The sequence below is a fragment of the Dipodomys merriami genome, unplaced genomic scaffold, assembly GCF_024711535.1.
Source record: "Dipodomys merriami isolate MVZ:Mamm:240054 unplaced genomic scaffold, mDipMer1.0.p SCAF_18, whole genome shotgun sequence".
NCBI lineage: Eukaryota > Metazoa > Chordata > Mammalia > Rodentia > Heteromyidae > Dipodomys > Dipodomys merriami.
This window is the reverse complement of record NW_027203159.1, coordinates 1,164,741-1,184,135: the sequence shown is the minus strand read 5'-3', so window position 1 is coordinate 1,184,135 and position 19,395 is coordinate 1,164,741. Positions and strand designations below refer to the sequence as shown.

The 19,395-nt window shown below is 36.0% G+C and overlaps 1 protein-coding gene across 1 annotated transcript; it reads left to right on the top strand.

The window, feature by feature from the left end:
- Window positions 1-793: 793 nt before the first annotated feature.
- On the top strand, window positions 794-17,702 carry LOC138829940 (gametocyte-specific factor 1-like). Its single transcript, XM_070026442.1, has 7 exons — window positions 794-861; window positions 1,998-2,036; window positions 2,580-2,680; window positions 13,117-13,243; window positions 13,333-13,416; window positions 13,786-13,849; window positions 17,499-17,702. The coding sequence occupies exons 2-7, from the start codon at window positions 2,027-2,029 to the stop codon at window positions 17,521-17,523; spliced, it is 411 nt and encodes a 136-aa protein (XP_069882543.1). The 5' UTR covers window positions 794-861; window positions 1,998-2,026; the 3' UTR covers window positions 17,524-17,702.
- The last annotated feature ends 1,693 nt before the right edge of the window (window positions 17,703-19,395 follow it).

Below are 19,395 nucleotides of genomic sequence, written 5' to 3'. Positions count from 1 at the left end.
ATGTTATTGGTGATTAAATAATGCAAAAGCACTCCTAAAGCTACACATAGAAAGTACTTTTGTATAGCTTTTATATGTTTACTTTATGGTATTTAGTAACATGAATATTTGTATAAGTAAAAATACATATACATGAAGAAATTCATCTGGGAACCTGTTTCTCTCTTGCTGTTTTCATTTAATATTTGTGACTATTTGTTTTGAGAAATCCTAGAGTACATTACTCTTACTGTTCATGAATTTTAATAAAAAATGTGAATTAAACAATATGTACAAAAGTCAATCATATCTACAAGGAAGGCTAAAGAACGTTTTTGGCAGATGGTGATTGAGTTCTAGAAGGGGTCTTTTTGTGAAACTGTCTCTAATAAGAATATTGATGAGTAAAGAAACTAAACAAGGAAAAAATAATACGGAAAGAATGACTTATTGTGGCTATATAGACCATAGTAAGTGTACAGATGTCTAGGCAGAACAATTTACATAGAACCAGTAGTTGATGTGTAGATCAAAAGTCTGACACATACATTCACATTATTGCTCTACTGAATACTTACACATTTCTATTAAACTGAATTGGAGTCCACAAAGCATACCAAAAAGAAATGGGACTTTGTCTTCCGGGTTCAAGCCGGAAGTCAGCACTTCCGTTGTCATATGCGGAAGTATGGCTGAGTTCTGTCAGTTGGTTAAACGGAAGTGAGATTTATGAGCTACATCACAATAGCGGTGGCCCCATGCAGAGAAGTCATTATACAGAAGTAGCTGTTGCTGTGGAAAACCTAAGGAGTAGGACATCGTCTGTCGTGAGGGGAAGAGATCCTGACTTGATTGGTGAATCCAGTTAACTGAAGGAGACAGGTAATAGTCCCTTGCCCTTTTTTCCTACTTTTACCTCTTAGACATGTAAATTATCATTTTGCCTCACGTATGTGACTGGGACATTTCTCGCTGACATCCCAAATGTAGTTCTTATAATTTTCTCTAATGAGGCAGTGTTGTTTCATTGGTAAAATAATGAAAATTCTTTACTTCCTTAGACTTCAGAAAATACCTATTTTCATTCTGGGAATTTGAAATTTACTTTTATTCCCGTCACTTTTATGTGCGTCAAAGTAATCAGAGGTTTAATGTCTTCTGGCTCTGCTTCATGGCCACTAGACACTGTACTCCAGAAATTTACTACCTCTTGAACGACAGCACCCATCTCTAATTTGACTCTAACATGTCTCAATGATTTCTTTGCTTTGTGATACATAACCTCTCTAAGAAGCAGTTATCTGAATAATAGTCCATACTGATCTTACAATCTGAATAGGAATAACGATATATCTATATCTATATAAGTGCATATTTTCAATAGGTATTAGATATTTGAAAGATGGAATATGGAATTTGTTAATTCAGACATCAATAATTTAGAAAACCTTTAACACATTCGCTTAAAAGTTGTCATGATGCATCACCTCCGTTTTGGTATAATGAAGAAAAATGCCTGAAAAATATGAACTTTTTTGAGCTCAAAAGTTACACATTTCTGGGGCTGAGAAGGCGGTTTAGTGGTAGAGTGCTTGCCTTGCATGCATTAAGGCCCTGGCTTCGATTCCTCAGCACCACATATGCAAAAAGAAAGAAAAAAGCTGGAAGTGGCGCTGTGGTTCAAGTGGTAGAGCGCTAGTCTTGAGCTGTAGAGCTGAGGGACAGCGCCCAGACCCAGAGTACAGGCCCCATGTCAGGACATCCCCCGCCTTCATCTCGTTCCTCCCCCCTCTCCCCCGCCAAAAAAGTTACACATTTCTATAGCTTGTTATAAGTGACCATGTTTTGTGAAGTAGACAGATATCAATATATTTCAAGTGTGTCTAGCAACAAAAATTATTAGAGATGAATAGGTTGTACCCAGTTTCTCATATCGCTGACAAAATCCCAACATTTAATACTTGCGGTTTTGAAGTATTTAGTCATTTTTTCTCTCAGAGAATTTTTCTCATCCTCAGGACTTGCTGATATTTATCTGACTGTCACAATGGAAAAAGGTAAACATGTTTACGCATTTATTTGGGGAAATTATTTTTTTTTCTTGTTTGGAATCACAGAAAGTATATTGACAGGAACTGAGAGAATAGGATAGTAGGATTCGTCCTGATTGAATCTGAAACTTTAGACATTTTGATAATTATAACTTTGAATTTTGATGTGCTAGATTGAAAGGTGAAAAATTATGTAAAATATTTGCACATTCTAGATTTAAATGTAAGACAGCAATTAAATCAGGGATGCTCTATGGATGTATGATCTCAGAAGATAAAACAAGCTAAGAGTTCCATTTGACTCCAATCAATACTTAGAATAAATTATAGAATCAATAACGAATAAATATTTTTCATAAAAAAATTAAGAACTACCTAATAGGAACTGACAGTACATCAGAAGTTAAATTTCAGAGTGATACTCTGTCATATTTTGAATTCCCCAAATAGGTATTCCAGAGTTAAGATAGAGTTAATAATGGAAACAACATTGAAGACTTGCATGTTCCCCAATATATTGATTTTCCCGAGGTGTTTGTTCTCTTTCAGAGGAATCGGTGGATCCTGAGAGGTTATTGCAGTGTCCCTATGATAAAAATCACAAAATCAGATCATGCAGGTTCCCATACCATCTTGTGAAATGTAAAGAGGTAATGTTTCATTGGAACATGTTGATATTACATAATTTCTTTAGTTCATGGATAAATTTGAGTATATTTTATAATAAATTGTGGGAAATGTATGAGAAAATATGAGAGAGACTGTGGGCATAAATGTCATAGTGAGATTTTTGTATTTCTTCTGAAATCTCTGCAGCATGTAATGGAAAGGAAGACAATCATAGTCCAACTTGTTTATTTCTAGAGATGTATTTCTAGATCCCTATTCAAAGCAGAACAAAGGCAAGATCTTTTGTGTGGGCAATTATGTCAAACCGTGTGTGCCATATTTCACAAACATTATAGGTGGTTGCCTTTTCCTCCCCATTGCCTAATGGCCAAAATGTAAATTAATGGTATTCTTAAACATTATTTCATTAAAACACCCACTGTATTATCATATGGCCTGTATTATCATCTGTACTTTTCATGCCATGGTTATAAACAAAACATGGGAAATGCATTGTGTCTCTTTTCTATATTGAGGGTATTTATTACAAAATTTCTTTTCACCAAAAATTTCTTAATATGAAATGCTACAATAAGTTCCAGAGCTGTAGGAGAGGCATAGTATATGCTATTTTGTTTGCAAAGAAGACACATGTGATGACCCTCCATTTTGGATATTTTCAAATATATTGTGAATCACTTTATCTATGCATTTGTAAGTTGCATATAAATAACCTATATTTGAGTAAACATAGGCCAAAATTGAGCACATATATACGCTTCTAAACTTCCATATACAATTTATGGATCTTGGCACAGTTTCCTCATGAAAGAAATACTATTAACGTGAGAGTTTGATATCACTGTATCATTTTTTAATGCCATCCCAGGCAGGAAAGTCATAAACCTTATTATCTCCCCGATCAAATGAGAATAGAAGAAGTGCTAAGGTGAAATTTGTAGAAGTCTAGCCTGTGCAAAAGGATGCACTAGTTTTTTTTTTCCTTCCCCTCCCCAAATTAGATAAATGTATATACATGATGCAGTGCACTAGAATCAAATGCAGTTGAACACAGGGGTTAGACCAGGGGGAGGAACACACCAAAGGAAAAAAATCACATTGTTCATAACAAATACCTTAAAAATTATAACAAGAATGAAAAACAAAAACAAAAAAAAACACTTGTATCTTTATCTTATTGTTTATTTCATTTAACATCTTTTTAAATAAGGTTTTTATTATAAAATACTGTACAGTGGTTACAGTTACAGGAGGAAGATAATGAGTACTATTCTTATCAAGCATTTTTGCCTCCTCCTTTGACTTTCCCCTGCCATCCCTACCCCCGTCTCGAGAACTACATTCCCCTCCCACACTGCTTAAATTATAATGTTCATTTTTGACATAGTGTACTTTTAAAATAAATTTTACTGTGAAAATATGTACAGAGGGATTACAATTAATGAGTGTATTTTTATCCAAAATTGTTGCCTCCTCCTTTGTTTTTCCCCTACCATCCTGTCCCTCCCAACTCTTCAACTACACTCCCTTACCCCAATCCTCACCTCTGCCTAAATTGTAAAGTTCGTTTTTCAAAATAACGTCTTGTACATCTCATTGTTGCAATAGATCGATTTGTATCCCTATTTAAACATGTTGTTATTTCCCTTCCCCTCCCTAAATCATACTAACACCAAATACAGTGCAAACAGGGGTTATGCCATGGGGGAGGGACATACAAAACAAAAACAAAAATCCCATGGTCCCTTATAAATATGCTAGAAACAATAGCAAGGAAGAAAAAAACACCTATGTCACTATCTTGGGTTCATTTCAATTTATCATCTTATCTGACCTTTGCTGCTTGTCCCAGATATATACCAGTTATTGGTAATAAAGGAAACTATGAGACCTATGTTTCTTTGGGCCTGGCATACTTCACTTAATGTAATTTTTTCCAAGTCTTTCCATTTGCTAACAAATGGGGCAATGCCATTCTTTATGATGGAGGCATAGAATTCCTTTGTGTATATATACTACATTTTTTTTGATCCATTCATTTACTGAGGGGCATCTGGGTGGGTTCCATATCTTAGTTATGGTAAATAATGCTGCAGTGAACATAGCTGTACTTGTAGTTTTAGTATGGTCTCTTTTGTGATCATGTGGGTAAATGCCCAAAAGTGGGATTGCTGGGTCATAGGGGAACTCTGTGTGGAGTCTGGGGTGAGGGGCAATCTCAATGTTGTTTTGATTTGCATTTCTTTTATGGCTAGAGAGGTTGAGCATATCTTCATGTGTCTATTTGCCATTATATTTTTTTCCTTCAGAGAAGTTTCTTTTTCAGTCTTTAGTGCACTTACTTAATTGGCAGTTGTTTCTTTGAGGATTATTTGTTGTGGGATTTCATTTTTACAGTTTCAAGTATATTATATATATGAGACTCTTAGTGAAGATCTTTTCCCAATGCTTGGGCTTTCTATTGATCTTGCTTTGTATGTCCTTTGCCTTGCAGAACAGTGCAGCTTCATGCAACCCCATTTGTCCAAACTTTCTTTGAATTCTTGTGTTTCTGAGTCTCTATTAAAAAAATTTCGGCCTGGGCCAAGGTGACCAAAGGTTTCTCCTATTACATCCTGTAATGTTCGCAGGGTGTCTGCTCCATTTGGAGTTGATTCTGTTGCAGGGTGATATATAAGGGTCTAGCTTTAGTTTTCTACAGGTGATTAACCAATTTTGCCAGAACCATTTACTGAAAAAGCTATCATTCCATTTCATTTTTTTAGGTCCCTTATCAAAGATTCTGTGGCAATTGGTCTGTGGTTTTTGGGTATTCAATTCTATTCCATTGGTCCTCTTTTTGTGCCACTATCAAGCTGTTTTGACTACGATGGCTTTGTAGTAGAGTTTCAAATTTGGTATTGATATTCCTCCAGCACTGTTCTGTTAAGAATTGTTTTTGCTATTCATGGTTTCTTATTGTTCCATATAAAATATTGGATTGTTTCTTCTAATTCCTTAAAGAATGAGGCTGGAATATTGATAGCTATCCCATTGAATTTATAGGTAGGTTTGGGAAGTATTCCCATTTCCACGATGTTGATCCTTCCAATCCAGGAACATGGGAGGATTTTCCCCATTCTAAGATCTATGTTGATTTTCTCTTTCAGATTTTTAATGTTTTCATCATAGATTTCTTTCACTTCTTTGGTTAATTCCTAGATATTTTATTTTTTGTGTGGCTACTAAGAATGGAGTTGCTTTCCTTATTTCAGCTGCTCTCTTCTCATTGTTGCCATACAGAAAAGTCATTGATTTTAAGTTTAATTTTATAACCTGCTACTTTGCCAAAGTTTGAATCAGCTCAAGTAATTTGGGAGTGGAGTCCATGTGATTTTTTAAAATACAAGATCATGTCTTCTGCAAAGAAGGAGAGTTTTACTTCATTTTATCCAATTTGGATCCCCTTAGTATTTGCATCTTGTCTTATTGCTATAGTTAGTCATTCTAGCATTGAATTGAAGAAAAGTGGAGAGAGTGGGCATCCTTGTCTCCTTCCTGAAGTTAGAAGAAATGGCTTTAATTTTTCACCATTGAGTACAATAATGAGCCTTTATTGTTTTGAGGAATGTTCCATGGATTCCTAGATTTCCAGAGCCTTCATTATAAAGGAGTGTTGGATCTTGTCAAATGCTATTTGTGGATCTATTGAGATAACCATCCTTATCCTTGGTCTTTTTTATGTGATGAATTATATTAATTGATTGGCATATATTGAACCAGCTAAGTATTCCTTTTCAGGAATGCTGATTGATCATCGTGTATGATTTTTGGATGAATTGTTGAAGTTGATTGACCAAAATTTTGTTGAGAAATTTTGCATCGATATTCATCAAAGAAATGGGTCCCTAGTTCTCTTTCTTTGATGAGTTCCTGCCTGGTTTTGAGATGAGGTTTATGATGGCTTCATAGAAAGAGTTTGGTAGTGTACATTCCCTTCCAAATTCATTGAAGAATTGGAGGAGTATTGGTGTAAATAGTCCTTTGAAGGCCTTGTAGAATTCTTCTGGAAATCTATTCAGTCCTGGGATTTTCCTACATGGGAGGTCTCTTATTGCTGTTTCTATTTCAGTGCTTGATATGGGCAGGTTAACATGTTTTAACTCATGTTGTTTTAGTTCCAGTATGTCGATATTTGCTAGGAGAAGGTTCATTTCTGCCAAGTTCTCAAAGATAGTAGCATAACAGTTTGAGAAGTATTCCCTTATAATGTTCTGAATCGTGATTGTTTCTGTGGTGATATTTCCATTCTCAACTCTGAGTTAATTTATTTTGGTGTGTTATCTTCTTTTTCTGAGATTTGCAAAGGGTCTGTCAGTTTTGTTAATTTTTTCCGAAGAACCAACTGTTTGTTTTATGGAGTGTTTCTATTGTTTTGTTTTGTTTTGTTTGGATTCTAATTCATTTAATTCTGATTTAATTTAAGTTTTTTTTCTATCTACTGGATTGGGGTTTATCTTTCTGCTCTTTTTCAAGGAGGTTCATATGTCTCATTCAATTATTGGTTTTAGATCTCTCCAATTTGTTGATGTAAGAACTAAGAGCTATAAACATGAACATTTGAATTTCCTTTCTAATCTCTTCCATGAGCCACCGGTGGTTCAAGAGTGTGTTGTTCAGCCCCCATGTATTACCGGACTTTCTTTGGTGGCTTTTGGTGTTGAGTTCTTGTGGTCTGAGAGAATGCAGGGCATAATTTCAGTGTTTCTGAATCTGGAGAAGTTTGCTTTGTGACCTAAAATGGAGTCTGTTTTTGAAAAAGCCCCATCTGCTTGAGAAAAATGTGAATTCTAGTGCTGGTGTGTGAAATATTCAGTAGATACCTTTTAAATTTAGTTGATCTATGCAGTTCTTTAGATTGGCAGTTTCTCTGTTGAGTTTTTGCCAAGTTGATATAGATAGATAGATAGATAGATAGATAGATAGATAGATAGATAGATAGATAGATAGATAGATAGATAGATAGATAGATAGATAGATAGATAGATAGATAGATAGATAGATAGATAGATAGATAGATAGTGGGGATAGTGCTGTGTTAAAGTCCCCAGGAATTAATGTCTTTGGATCTATGTGAGACTTGAGGGAAAGTAGTGTTTCTTGGATAAATTTGGTGCTCTGTTATTTGACGAATAGATATTTAGAATGTTAATATCCTCCTGAAGGAGAGATCTCTTAATTAGTATGTAGAACCTTCTTTATTGATCCTCACTAATTTTAATTTGAAATCTATTTTATCAATATAAGTATTGAAATTTCCACCTGTTAATGGGGGCTCTTTGCTTGGTAGATTTTATTCCAGCCTTTCACTTTCAAAATATGTTTGGACTTATGGGCAAGTTGTGACTCCTGAAGGCAACAGATACAAGATTCCTGCTTTTTAATTCAACTACTCCTGGCACTGTGGCTACGTGGTGAAGTACTTGCCTAGAATGCATGAAGCCCTGGGTTCAATTCTTCAGTACCACATACCTGTAAATGCCAGAAATCGTGCTGTGGCTCAAACGGTAGAGAGATAACCTTTAGCAAAACAACTCAGGAACAGTGCATGGGCTCTGAGTTCAAGCCCCAGGACTAGCAAAAATAAATAAATAATTTTCTTTAATTCAAATAATTTGTTTATGTCCCTTAATTGGAGAGTTAAGTCCATTGATATTGAGAGTTAGGATTAAAAGGTGTTTGGTAGTTCCTGCCAAATTTTCCAACTTCTTGGGGGCTGCAATAACTGGGTTCTTCTTATTGTTCTTGGATTCTCAGTTTGGGTGCAGTTTCTTTAGACTTCATTTTGGTCTTGTTGGTTTTCTATGGGTAGTACATCTTTAAGTATCTTTTGTAGGGATGGTTTGGTTGAGATCTATTGTTTCACTTTTTCTTTGCTATGGGAGATTTTTAATTGACCTTTGGTTATGAAGGAGAGTTTGACTGGGTACAGTATTCTTGGTTGGTAGTTCTTTAATTTTAGGGCATGGAATACATAATTCCAGGCTCCTCTTGGTTTAATTGTCTCTGCTGAGAAAGCTGAGGTTATTCTAATTGGGTCCCTTTATGGGTGATTTATCTTTTCTCCTTGATATCTTCAAGGATTTTCTCCTTGGTCTGAATTTTCTCCTTGGTCTCCTTGGTCTGTGCAGATTATAATGTGACAGTGTGATATCCTGTTCTGGTCTGGTCTATTTGGGGTTCTAAGTTTCTTGTATCTAAATAGGCCTATCTTTTTGCATGTTAGGGAAGTTCTCTGCTAGGATCCTGTTAAACAAATTTCTTAGACCATTAACTTCTGTCTCTAGGTGTTCCTGTACACCTATTGTCCTCAGATTAAACCTTCTGGTGGTGTCTTCCAAATATGGAATAGCTCTATCATGTTTCTTGGATTCGTCTTGGTTAGTTGTGTGTTTTTCTCTCTGTTATCTAGGCTGTCTTCAATCCCTGAGATTCATTCTTCTGCATGGTGTAACCTACTGTCCAGTTTTTCTACTCTGTTTATATTGACTTTTCTTCTAATTGGTCGATTTTGGTGGCTTCCAATTCTCTGTTGCAGTTAAATTTTTGATCCTGTATGAACTTCTTTACTTTCTTAATTTGGGGACACTGTTTATACTCAAAACACTTAGTTGATTGGTTATGGTTTTCTTGGACTTATATTCATCCTGTCGAGCTTCATTTAGTGTTCCCTTTGTAGTCTGCCTGCAATCCTTCAGTTGTTTGTTTATGGATTCCATGAATGCCTCTATTGATCTTTGTCTATTCTCATCCTGCTCATCCAATTTCTGTATTACTCTTTGATTAGCTTTCTCAAGCTCACACTTCCTGTGTTTCTCTTTGGGTGTCCTCAACCTGCTCACACAATTCCTGTCTTTCTCTTTGATGTTCTCAACTGTCCATGCCATTCCTTTCTCTTGGACTGTTCTCAGCCTGCTCATATAATTCCTGTATTATTATTTGACTGTTCCCAGCCTGCTCATGCAATTCCTGTGTTAAATTTTGAGTGGCTTTCTAACACTCTGGAGATTCCTGTAGTAATCCTGGTTTGCTTCCTCTTGCTCCTTATCTTACCGAGTCCTTTGCAGGTTTTCAGTCTTTTCATTCACCACATTTATGGCAGTGATTGTAGAGCTTTTAGGGATCTCTCTTCTGTATTATTCATTAAATGTTTTGTCAGCTGATTATCATGAGTGGGATTTGAGTTACCCGGAATTGCCATTTTGGGGGGGGGGGTTAGCGATTTTTCTGCCCATTTTGTATGAAAGTAACAATTTTCTTGCAGAGCACTATTTTAAGGCAAGCATCTTCCAAAGTCCTGTAGTTGCACAGTATCTACCAAAGTCCTGTAGTTGCACAGTCAAAATGGCTGCAGATACAATCTAGTTCAAGAGATACAATCTATTCAACATCAAACAACTATGGACTAAAGAACTAAGAAGACCAAAGAGAGATTCAGCAAACCAGAAATTATTAGGTTTAGGGATAATTGTGGGGAAAAATACAATTAGAGGGAAGTGGAGAGGTAAAAGGAGAGTGAGGTTAAAGGAATCCTAATCTCAGTGGGGAAATGGATTGGACAGAGTGAGAGCAGCGAGATTAAAAAAAAAAATAGGAAAAAATGGAAAAACAAAAATTTATATTTAAGAAATGATACAGTTCAAATTATGTAAGTATAAAGTAATAGAAAAAAGTATAAAGTAATAGAAAAAAAGAATAGGATGAGAGGACGGGAGAAATGAAAAGGAACATGAGGAACTAAAAAATATTCTTAAAATTGGAGTATGTGAAAGTTATATAGGTGTAAAGAGTTAAACACTACTATTAAAAAGTTAAGCTTAAGAGGTTGTGAATTGAGTAATAGATTTCTTGGTTAAGTATGTACACGATGGGGGATAAGGTCTAATAATCGATGACAGATATATAGCTCATGATAAACAGAACATGTATATGTCTGGGAATAAGCAATTATGTTATGTAAAAAAGAAAGAGAAAAGAAGAAATAAAAAGGAAAAAAAAATGTCCAAAATATAAAAAGAGATTACAAAAAAAAGCCCACAAGCACACATATACAGCTAAAATACAAATTATGAGAGAAAAAATAATAGAAAACATTTTTTAAAAAATAAAAATGAAACATGGTAGAAAAAACAGTTTTGTGATATTTTTTTTTGAGTGGGAGGAAGATCTTGTATCTCCCTGTGTCCGTAACCAGGCTCCTAGTGGAGTCACTGGTCTCCTTCTGGTGTTTGTTTTTCCTGCTGTTTGATTGGTTTCTTAAGTTAGTTTGTTAGAGCAGGCAAAAAAATGCTCTGCATTGTCCAGGATTTTTTTTATTCTTTCCCCAAGCTTGTTCAGAGAGAGGGAGATCTGCTTTGAGTACTACACAAAAGGGAGATGGCTGTTTCCTCTAACGTGGAGTTGATATGATATGGCCAGGTTCTAGGTAGGGTTGAGACTTTTCAGCAATCAGTAGCTTTTCCCTGAGGGGCTAGCTCCTGAAAAACTCACAGAGCCAAACCTGGAGCCATTTTCATGGTTTATGTTTACTGAGTTTCAGTTGTTTGCTAGGCTGTTGTTGGGACTGCAGAATCTGTTTCTGTTTACCCAGTGAAGAAAGACAGTCTTCTGGGAGTGAAGCACCCTCTGCCTGGGCAGGCTGATTTTCATTTGAGGGGAAATGAGCCGGGCAGGACAGATCGGTTCCTGGGACCTGCTAAATGGCAGTTTTTGTATTCTTATAAGACCTGAGTTGGAGCTAACTGCTTGGCAAGGCCTTTGTCAGTATCAAAGATGGAGATCTCTGCTGTGGGGGGGAGTGACAGCCTTCTCACAGGTTCTCTGAGAGGAGTGAGGATGATGTCATGGTTGTCTTCATGCCAGACTCTTGGTTCCTGTGCAGTCCTTGGTCTGTGATCTTCAGGATGAAGATTTCTGCTCCTTTTCGGTTCTTACTGGTGGTGAGTAGAATCCACTGGCCCAAAGCAGCTGGTGCCCATATTCCAGAACTTGTTTATTGGTGTGATGGCCACGGCCACCATCTCCACCGCAGCCACTGCAGCTGCAGCTACCAGCAAGTGCTCAGATCTGTCTCCTGGCTGGACTTTCCCTCTCTGGCCAAACTCTCTGTACTGTGATGGCACAATAGGTGTGATTCTGTAGCCTAGGACTGGTCACTGGAACACTAAAACTGCTTTCTGTGTGAGAACTTGTTTATCCTCCAGCTTCTCTTCCACCATCTTCCTCAGGTCTTCTGACATACAGAGGTTATAACGGGGGGTGGAGGTTAGGTACATAAAAAGAAACAAAAAAATCATGCAGTACCTTACAAATATATTACAACAATAGCAGGACAGAAAAAAACACTTCTGTAATTATCTTGGGGTTCATTTCTCTTATCATCATCTCTGAACTTTTCTGCTTGTCTCAGACATATACTATTTATTAGAAAAAAGAAACTATGGGACTTATCTTTCTTGGGGCCTGTCTTACTCACTTAATATAATTTTTTTGTCTTTCCATTTCCTAACAAGGGCATTTCATTTTTCTGATGGTGTCATCGAGCAGTTTTGCCTCCTACATTATTTTACCAATACCATCCCCTCCTTTCCACCTCCGCAACTACATACCACCCTTGCCTTAACCCTCCTTTTTAATTGTAAAGTTCATTTTTTATGATCCTATGTACATCGCTTTTGAACATTTCTGCTTGTCCTAAATATACACTAGTTATTCGAAATAAGGGAAACAATGGACCTATGTTTCTTTGGGCCTGGCTTACTTCAATCAATATAATATTTTCTGAGTCTTTCCATTTCCAAAATATTGAGCAATATCATTCTTTCTGATGGAGGTATACAATTCCATTTTGTATATATTCACCACATTTTCTTAATCCATTCATCTACTGAGGAGCTTCTGGGGTTGTTCCAAACCTTAGCTATGGAAAATAATGGTGGCAGTTTTGGTCTGGTCTTGTAAGTGATCATTTGGTAAATGCACAAAAGTGGGATTGTTGGGTAATACAGGAGCTTTATGTGGAGTCTTTTGAGGAACTCCATACTGCTTTGGCATACAGGTTGATCCATTTTAACAATGAAATATATGAGACACTATGTTGAAAATGAACTTTACAAATTTGGTGCATGGCAAGTAGCAGTAGAAGGAAGGAGTTGGGTAGATGGGGAGGTAAGAGGTCTTAGGGGAAAAACACAGGAGGGAGTAACACTGCCCTATAGAAAATGAACTCATTACCTTATTCATATAACTCTAATCCCTGTGTAAAATAACTTTACAATAAAAAATGTGTATTAAAAAAGGAAGTACTAGCACAGTACTTATACTGTGTTGTCAAGCCCGTGGTTGATATCCTGCACAAAGTAATCTAAAAAGAGAAAATTTGAAAATGTTTCTTCATATTTAAACTTTTGTCATACAGAATCATCCTGATATTGCTGCCAAATTGGCTACTTGTCCCTTTAATGCTCGCCACCTGGTACCACGAGATCAACTCACTGAACATATTGCAACTTGTATGGACAAAACTTCTCTTGAAGATGATGTAGGTAAGCCTGATAATAAAATACAATCCAACTCAATGTAGGCCCTTTGCACCTGTATACTTCTGTGATGTTAGTTATCTCTTTGTTTGTAGATAACATCATATGGAACGAGAAACAATACAAGAGTTCTGAAAGTACATGGCAATATGTTTCCTCTGAAGAAGACTGGGATAAAGGTAAAAAGCTTGTTGAACTTTCTGTAATTTCCATTATTGAATCTCAACTTACTTTGTGCTGTTGTATGCTTTCTTCCTTTAGGAGTGAAATTAAAAATCTTTGTTCAACTTGGATTGTCTTGTATGCTAATATCAATAACATATATGATAATATGCATTCTTAACTGATTAAAAACCATGTCAAACATTTAAATGATATGTTTTTGCACATGGCTAAGGACTCATTCTTTTCAACCTTTATTATCCAGCTAAAAGTTTCTTGGAAGGCTGTTAAGGCCATCAACCTTGCTGTTTTTCTTTATCGATGTATAATGTTAGAGCCAATCTAAGCTAGCACCTCAATCAAGTATGTAATTCTCCCTTTGGCAGAATCCTTGGAAGATCCTAGCCCAAGTTTTGTTTGGGGCACAAGCAAATCATCTGGCAACAACAGGTAAAGAAAATAATTTTCTTGTGATGTCCTATTTTCTGATAAAATTCAAAGTAAAGAAATAGGATAAATGAATAAATGAATAACAAACTCTGTTCCATATACCCATATATTGTGCTCACTACAAATGAAGTTTGGATTGCTCTCTGTAATTGGTGGCAAAAGTCAAGTATAGTTTCACTAGGACCAATAAGATTGTAATCACCCAAATTACTTTAAATCAGAATTAGCTTATCTGAATGTTCTTCTCATTCTGTTATAATCAATTTAAATCCGGGAAGCCGTACATAACAGTACTATGTTGGGCCAACCTTTTTATAACCATTTTCATGAATTCAGGATTCACTCATCACATCAATTATGATAGTGTAAATGGAAGTATCTTCCACTGGTAATTGATAAATGTACAGACTTACGGGTGGGTTACCATGTCTTCCTTCTGAAATTCATTAAAGAATATTATACGAATGTCTATCTGATTTAAATTTTCTCCACAAATTAGTATAAAATATATGAGGAGATCTTGAGATGATTTACAATTTGCACTTTGCAAAGATACATATTAATAAAATGTATTTAGAAGTATATTTTAGCAGCAACTCATACATGGATTTCATCTTTCACATTCCTGTATGAAGTATAAATATACATTGGTATGGTATAGATTGGAAATTCAAAATTAGCTGTGCAACTACAAAAGTTATGCTATCTCTTTGTGAGTAGTTATGACATTGTTGAAAGAATTTTAATTGCTAGAATGAACTTGTCCTTCTAGAGTCACAAAATAGATTATATTTTTGATTTTCTGGAATTTGAAAACATCAAGGCTCTCTGACATGGTAAGATGGCAAACATTAAAAAGTGAAGAGTAATTGGCTTTTCTTGGAATTCTTCATGAGCCTTTATTTAATTTTGAATCATGTAATTAGTCTTGCTTGCCGATATGAGACCTCTTTCTTTTTATAACTGAGACAATAGATTCTAGATGTATTGATAATGTTAAGAATTTTCTCATCTGATCAGTCTAGAAAAATAAAAAAAAAAAAACGCATTCAACGTAAGACCAAGGAGAATTTATGTGAGCCTGTCATCACAGTCAGTCCTCATATATTCTTCCTGTGGAAAGGTAGTAATAATACTAAGTATTTGTCTTCAATTGTCTGTTGTATGTCAAACATATTATAATATTATGTGAAGGATGAATTGGCAGTTTATATGGTAAAGATTTTGCTGAGGATGAGTAATAGTAATAGATAAATTATCTGATGATAATTTGCTAATTCATGAAGATTATAGCGAGGACTAAAACTCATCCTGTTTACAAACTGAACCTATTAATTTAGTGTTTGATCAATAGAATATATTTATTCTTTGGGTTAGGGTGTTTCTCATCCTCTGTCATACAGAGGAAAATGAATATGTCTTGGGAAACAATTCTGAGGTAGAAAACCACACTTGAGCCAGGCCACGTGATAATGTTAATTCTTGCATCTCACGTGTCTGACACATAAGGATGTAATTATAGATTAATGAAGTGAAAGATTTTTTTTTTCAGATTCATTTCTGGAATTAATTCCTTCGAATTCGATAGTATAGAGAGCATTCTCCTTAAGGAAAACCATGGTTACTCATAGACCTGCCGTGTGCATGAATATTGGGAACAAAGACGCTCAAAAATCTTCAGCGCACTCTGGATAACAGAGAAAAGAAACCTGTTACAGGTTGCTTAGGGACCTATAACAGGCTGAAATCTGAGGATCAGATCTCAGGAATATTTGTCAAACTCTCCTCAACAATTAACCATCTAAAAACTGGGAGTGTCTCTCTAGCTCAAGTGGTAGAACATTTGAGCTCTGAAGAGCTCAGGGACCATGCCCAAGCCCAAAGTTCAATCCCAATGACCAACAAGAACAATAACCAAAGACAGGAATGTAATGTAATATGCATCAACAATGTCCCATACTCCCTGGTATTTCCAAAATCTCTGAATTTTTTCCTTCCACATAAGAGCCAGTTAGATTTTATTCACTCCCTTCTCATAATATCATGCATTTTCTCTATGAATTTTAGAGTAATGTTTAATGGGGCAGTGATATTTCCTTACTTCATTGGTTATTAGAACACATAATGTGACCCAATGGGATTACTAATACTCTTCCCTTATGCAAAAATGTCTTACTTATGGAATTATAATTTCTCTGGATCTAAGCAGTAGATAAGAGTAAAGAACCTGAAAATTCATGAGAATCTGTGACAGTGTAGGAGACCAGGCTACTTGTTGATTTGTCTCTTCAAGATTTATATAACCCTAGCTTTGCCATTATAGGCACACACACACACACACACACACACACACACACACACACACACACACACATATATATGCAAATATATATGTATATTTATATATATTTATATGTGTGTGTGAGCTGATTTATGTCTGTAATCAGATATCTCTTTTACCTGTCCATTTGTAGATGCAAATTTTGTGTCTGTGTGTGTGCAAACTAAAATGTTGTACATTTTATCCTACACTGTTTCAACACCTATAAGTCGATGCTGGGCACATTACTATGTTTTGTGTAATTGAAAAGTGAGGGTATTTTTCCTGCCTTCAATTCTTGATTTTGCTCAGTCATGACAAAATTAATAACAGGTTATCATGGATTTTTTCATGTGTCTTCGATTGATCCCTAAGCTCGATCCAAGTGATATTTTCCAAACGTTGGTATGTCCCTGGCATATAATTCTCATAACCATACATATTTGAGAAAGCAGTGTTAATGTAGGAACGTTACCCTTAGTTAATGGAAATTTTCTATGTTCATTTTAAAGTCCAATGTTTCAATGTTCATACTGAAAGGTGACATGCATATTTGTCTTAAAGGCTAATTATTTTTCTGAACTGCTGGATATATTTACCTGATACCACTCCAAAATGTCATTGTGACTTCACAATAGCATTTGTTTTGTCCACACATAAGAATGGAAAAGCCGTTTATTTGTTTGAGGCATAGAATATGTCTTGTAACTGTACCTGAAGGTATTTGTATTGTATCCCTTCATATTTTACTAACCTACCATAAAGCATGTATCTTTTGGTAGGATAGATCTCATAAAACAATCCCTCTTTGTGGTTTGTTTTTATGCATCCGTTCACAAATACTGAAATTGAGTGGTAAGTTCATTGCAATAACATTATATAGTAAAACCACTATGGATTTTCTTCCTATTTTTCTGGATGCATGATACATCCATGGTTATATTACAAGAAATCTCGTTCAGAAACTGTGCCAAGATATGGCTGAGCCTGAATGGGTGACAGAGTAAATTTTGAAGAACTGGAAAATAATCGCTGAAGTATCAGATTGGCTAGCGTCATATTTCAAATGTGCAATGAAGTTTGAATGTGTTGAGGCAGAGAGTGTCCAAGTGTAATTTGTGAGGTTTGTATACAACGATCAAATTTCAATGGAAAGGGACGTGGAAGTAAGCAAGAATTTTTTTGAAAATAGCTGATGATGTGCTCTCATTAGGTTTTGAATATCTCTCGACCTGCAAGTGAAGTTCTTGTTTATATGCAAAGTACAAATATATATATTCTAGTGTTCTCCACAGAAAGTAAAATAATATTTTTTCTATTTCTTTGCAGGAAACATTCTATGAACAAACCATGAGTTCAAACCATTTCTCATTGTTTCATTTACATTTTACATTTATTAATATATTGTGATGCTCACTCAACCAAATGAATTCATTTTAACTTCTACTACCAATTCAATCTCTAGTGGCCCTTATCTTGAATACAGAAGCAAAGCCGGGTGTTTATGTCCTTATTGGAATTCACCATGTCACTATCCACATAGACATGATAATGTTGGAATATAGAAACTCCAATAATTACATCAAAATCTACATTTGTTTCCCAATAGAGAACAAATCATAATTCATTGTTCTTACGTTTGCCTGTGAATATCATCTTCCATTTCATATATTGATATAATTGGATATATTGGTATAATGAATACATAAAAACTGTAATGGTATTAGTCCTCTTATAAAAATCTTATACCAAATATGTATTCCCAAATAAAATGGCCATTAAAATTTCAAAGGGATTTTTCAATCAACGTTCTGAAGTATAATTCTTACTATAAAGCTTCTCATCCATCTCATTGATTTCCAAGTATAATCTCATCTAAACAAGGATTCTGGGAGTTCTTTCCAAATATGTGGCAGAAAAGAACACATAATGTATGTGAACACAAAATACCATTCAAAACTTATTCTTTTGAGGGGGCAAAGTGCAGTTTGTGAAGATAGCATGATTTTGTGCTAAAAATGTGTTTTTGTTTTGTTTTTTACGGCATGAGGATATGCAACTTTGGCATTCTAAAATGTTCCAAGAAAGAGTGGACTGTATCTGTAGAGTGTAATAAAAACACTTTTCTGGAACCATATTTCATTACTATGTTCATATTCAATTCGTGTGTAATTTTCCCCACATATATATGCCTCCACATACTTATAGTAGACTTGGCACTGTGGTCCAAAACATTCCTCATGCAAAATGGAATAATTTTTGAAGGATATTTTAGGAAGATCCACTTTGTAAAAATTGTTGTTAAGACTCCTATGCAAGACATAGAGTTGAATCTTTTGGGTACAGATGAGGAAGTTAAAGATGTGAGAATGTGGCTCATATTTATTATTCGTGTTGAAATGGGAGGGTTTCTTTGTATGGGCTTATTTGTGCACCTATTGTATAAATGCAAGTGTTTCTTGGTTTTTATCCAGAAATTGTGAGCAAGAATGAATTCAACATTAATTTGGGAAGGATAGTTTAGAATCTGTAGACTCAGGAAAACCTGAGTGTACAGAGTGATTATAATTATGTATGTACGGCAGTGACTCGTTTTCTTGTCACGTGTTACTTAGCCCTCATTTTTCTTACACTTTATTCTACTTCAAAACTCCACCGCCGGAGAATGGAGGAAGATGGCGGAGGAGAAGCTGGAATCTAAACAAGCTCTCGTATAGAAAGCAGTTTTAGAGTTCCAGTGAACAGTCCTAAGCCCGAGAATCACACCAAGTGTGCCATCACAGGACAGAGAGTTAGACAAGAGAGGGGAAGCCAAGGCAAAAAGAAGCAACTGAGTGCTCATCAGCAGCCGCCACGGCGGCGGCGGCAGCGGCAGGGTCGCAAGCAGTAGAGACCACAGCCGGGGGCCATACCTGAGCGCTCACACAGAGAGTCCAGGACGAAGGAGCCAGACTCAGCGGGCAAGCGGATTCTACTCAACACCAGCAAGAACCAACAAAGAGCGGACATCTTCACCCTGCAGCTTGCAGACCAGAGACGACCCAGGATCCAAGACTCGGCACCAGAGACAACCCAGGATCCAAGACTCCGCGTGAGTACAAGCCGGACATCCACACTCCTCAGGGAGCATAGGAAGGAAGGCCACCCCTCCCCCCCCAGCACCGGTGATCTCCATCTTGGATACCACAAAGCTCGGAGTTGCTGCTAGTTCCAGCTCAGGCCTTGG

Excerpts from the sequence above, each read along its gene's own strand:
- LOC138829940 (XM_070026442.1), top strand. Across the intron at positions 13,417-13,785 it reads TGAAGAAGACTGGGATAAAG|AATCCTTGGAAGATCCTAGC; the intron begins GTAAAAAGCTTG and ends TCCCTTTGGCAG. Across the intron at positions 13,850-17,498 it reads AAATCATCTGGCAACAACAG|GAAACATTCTATGAACAAAC; the intron begins GTAAAGAAAATA and ends ATTTCTTTGCAG.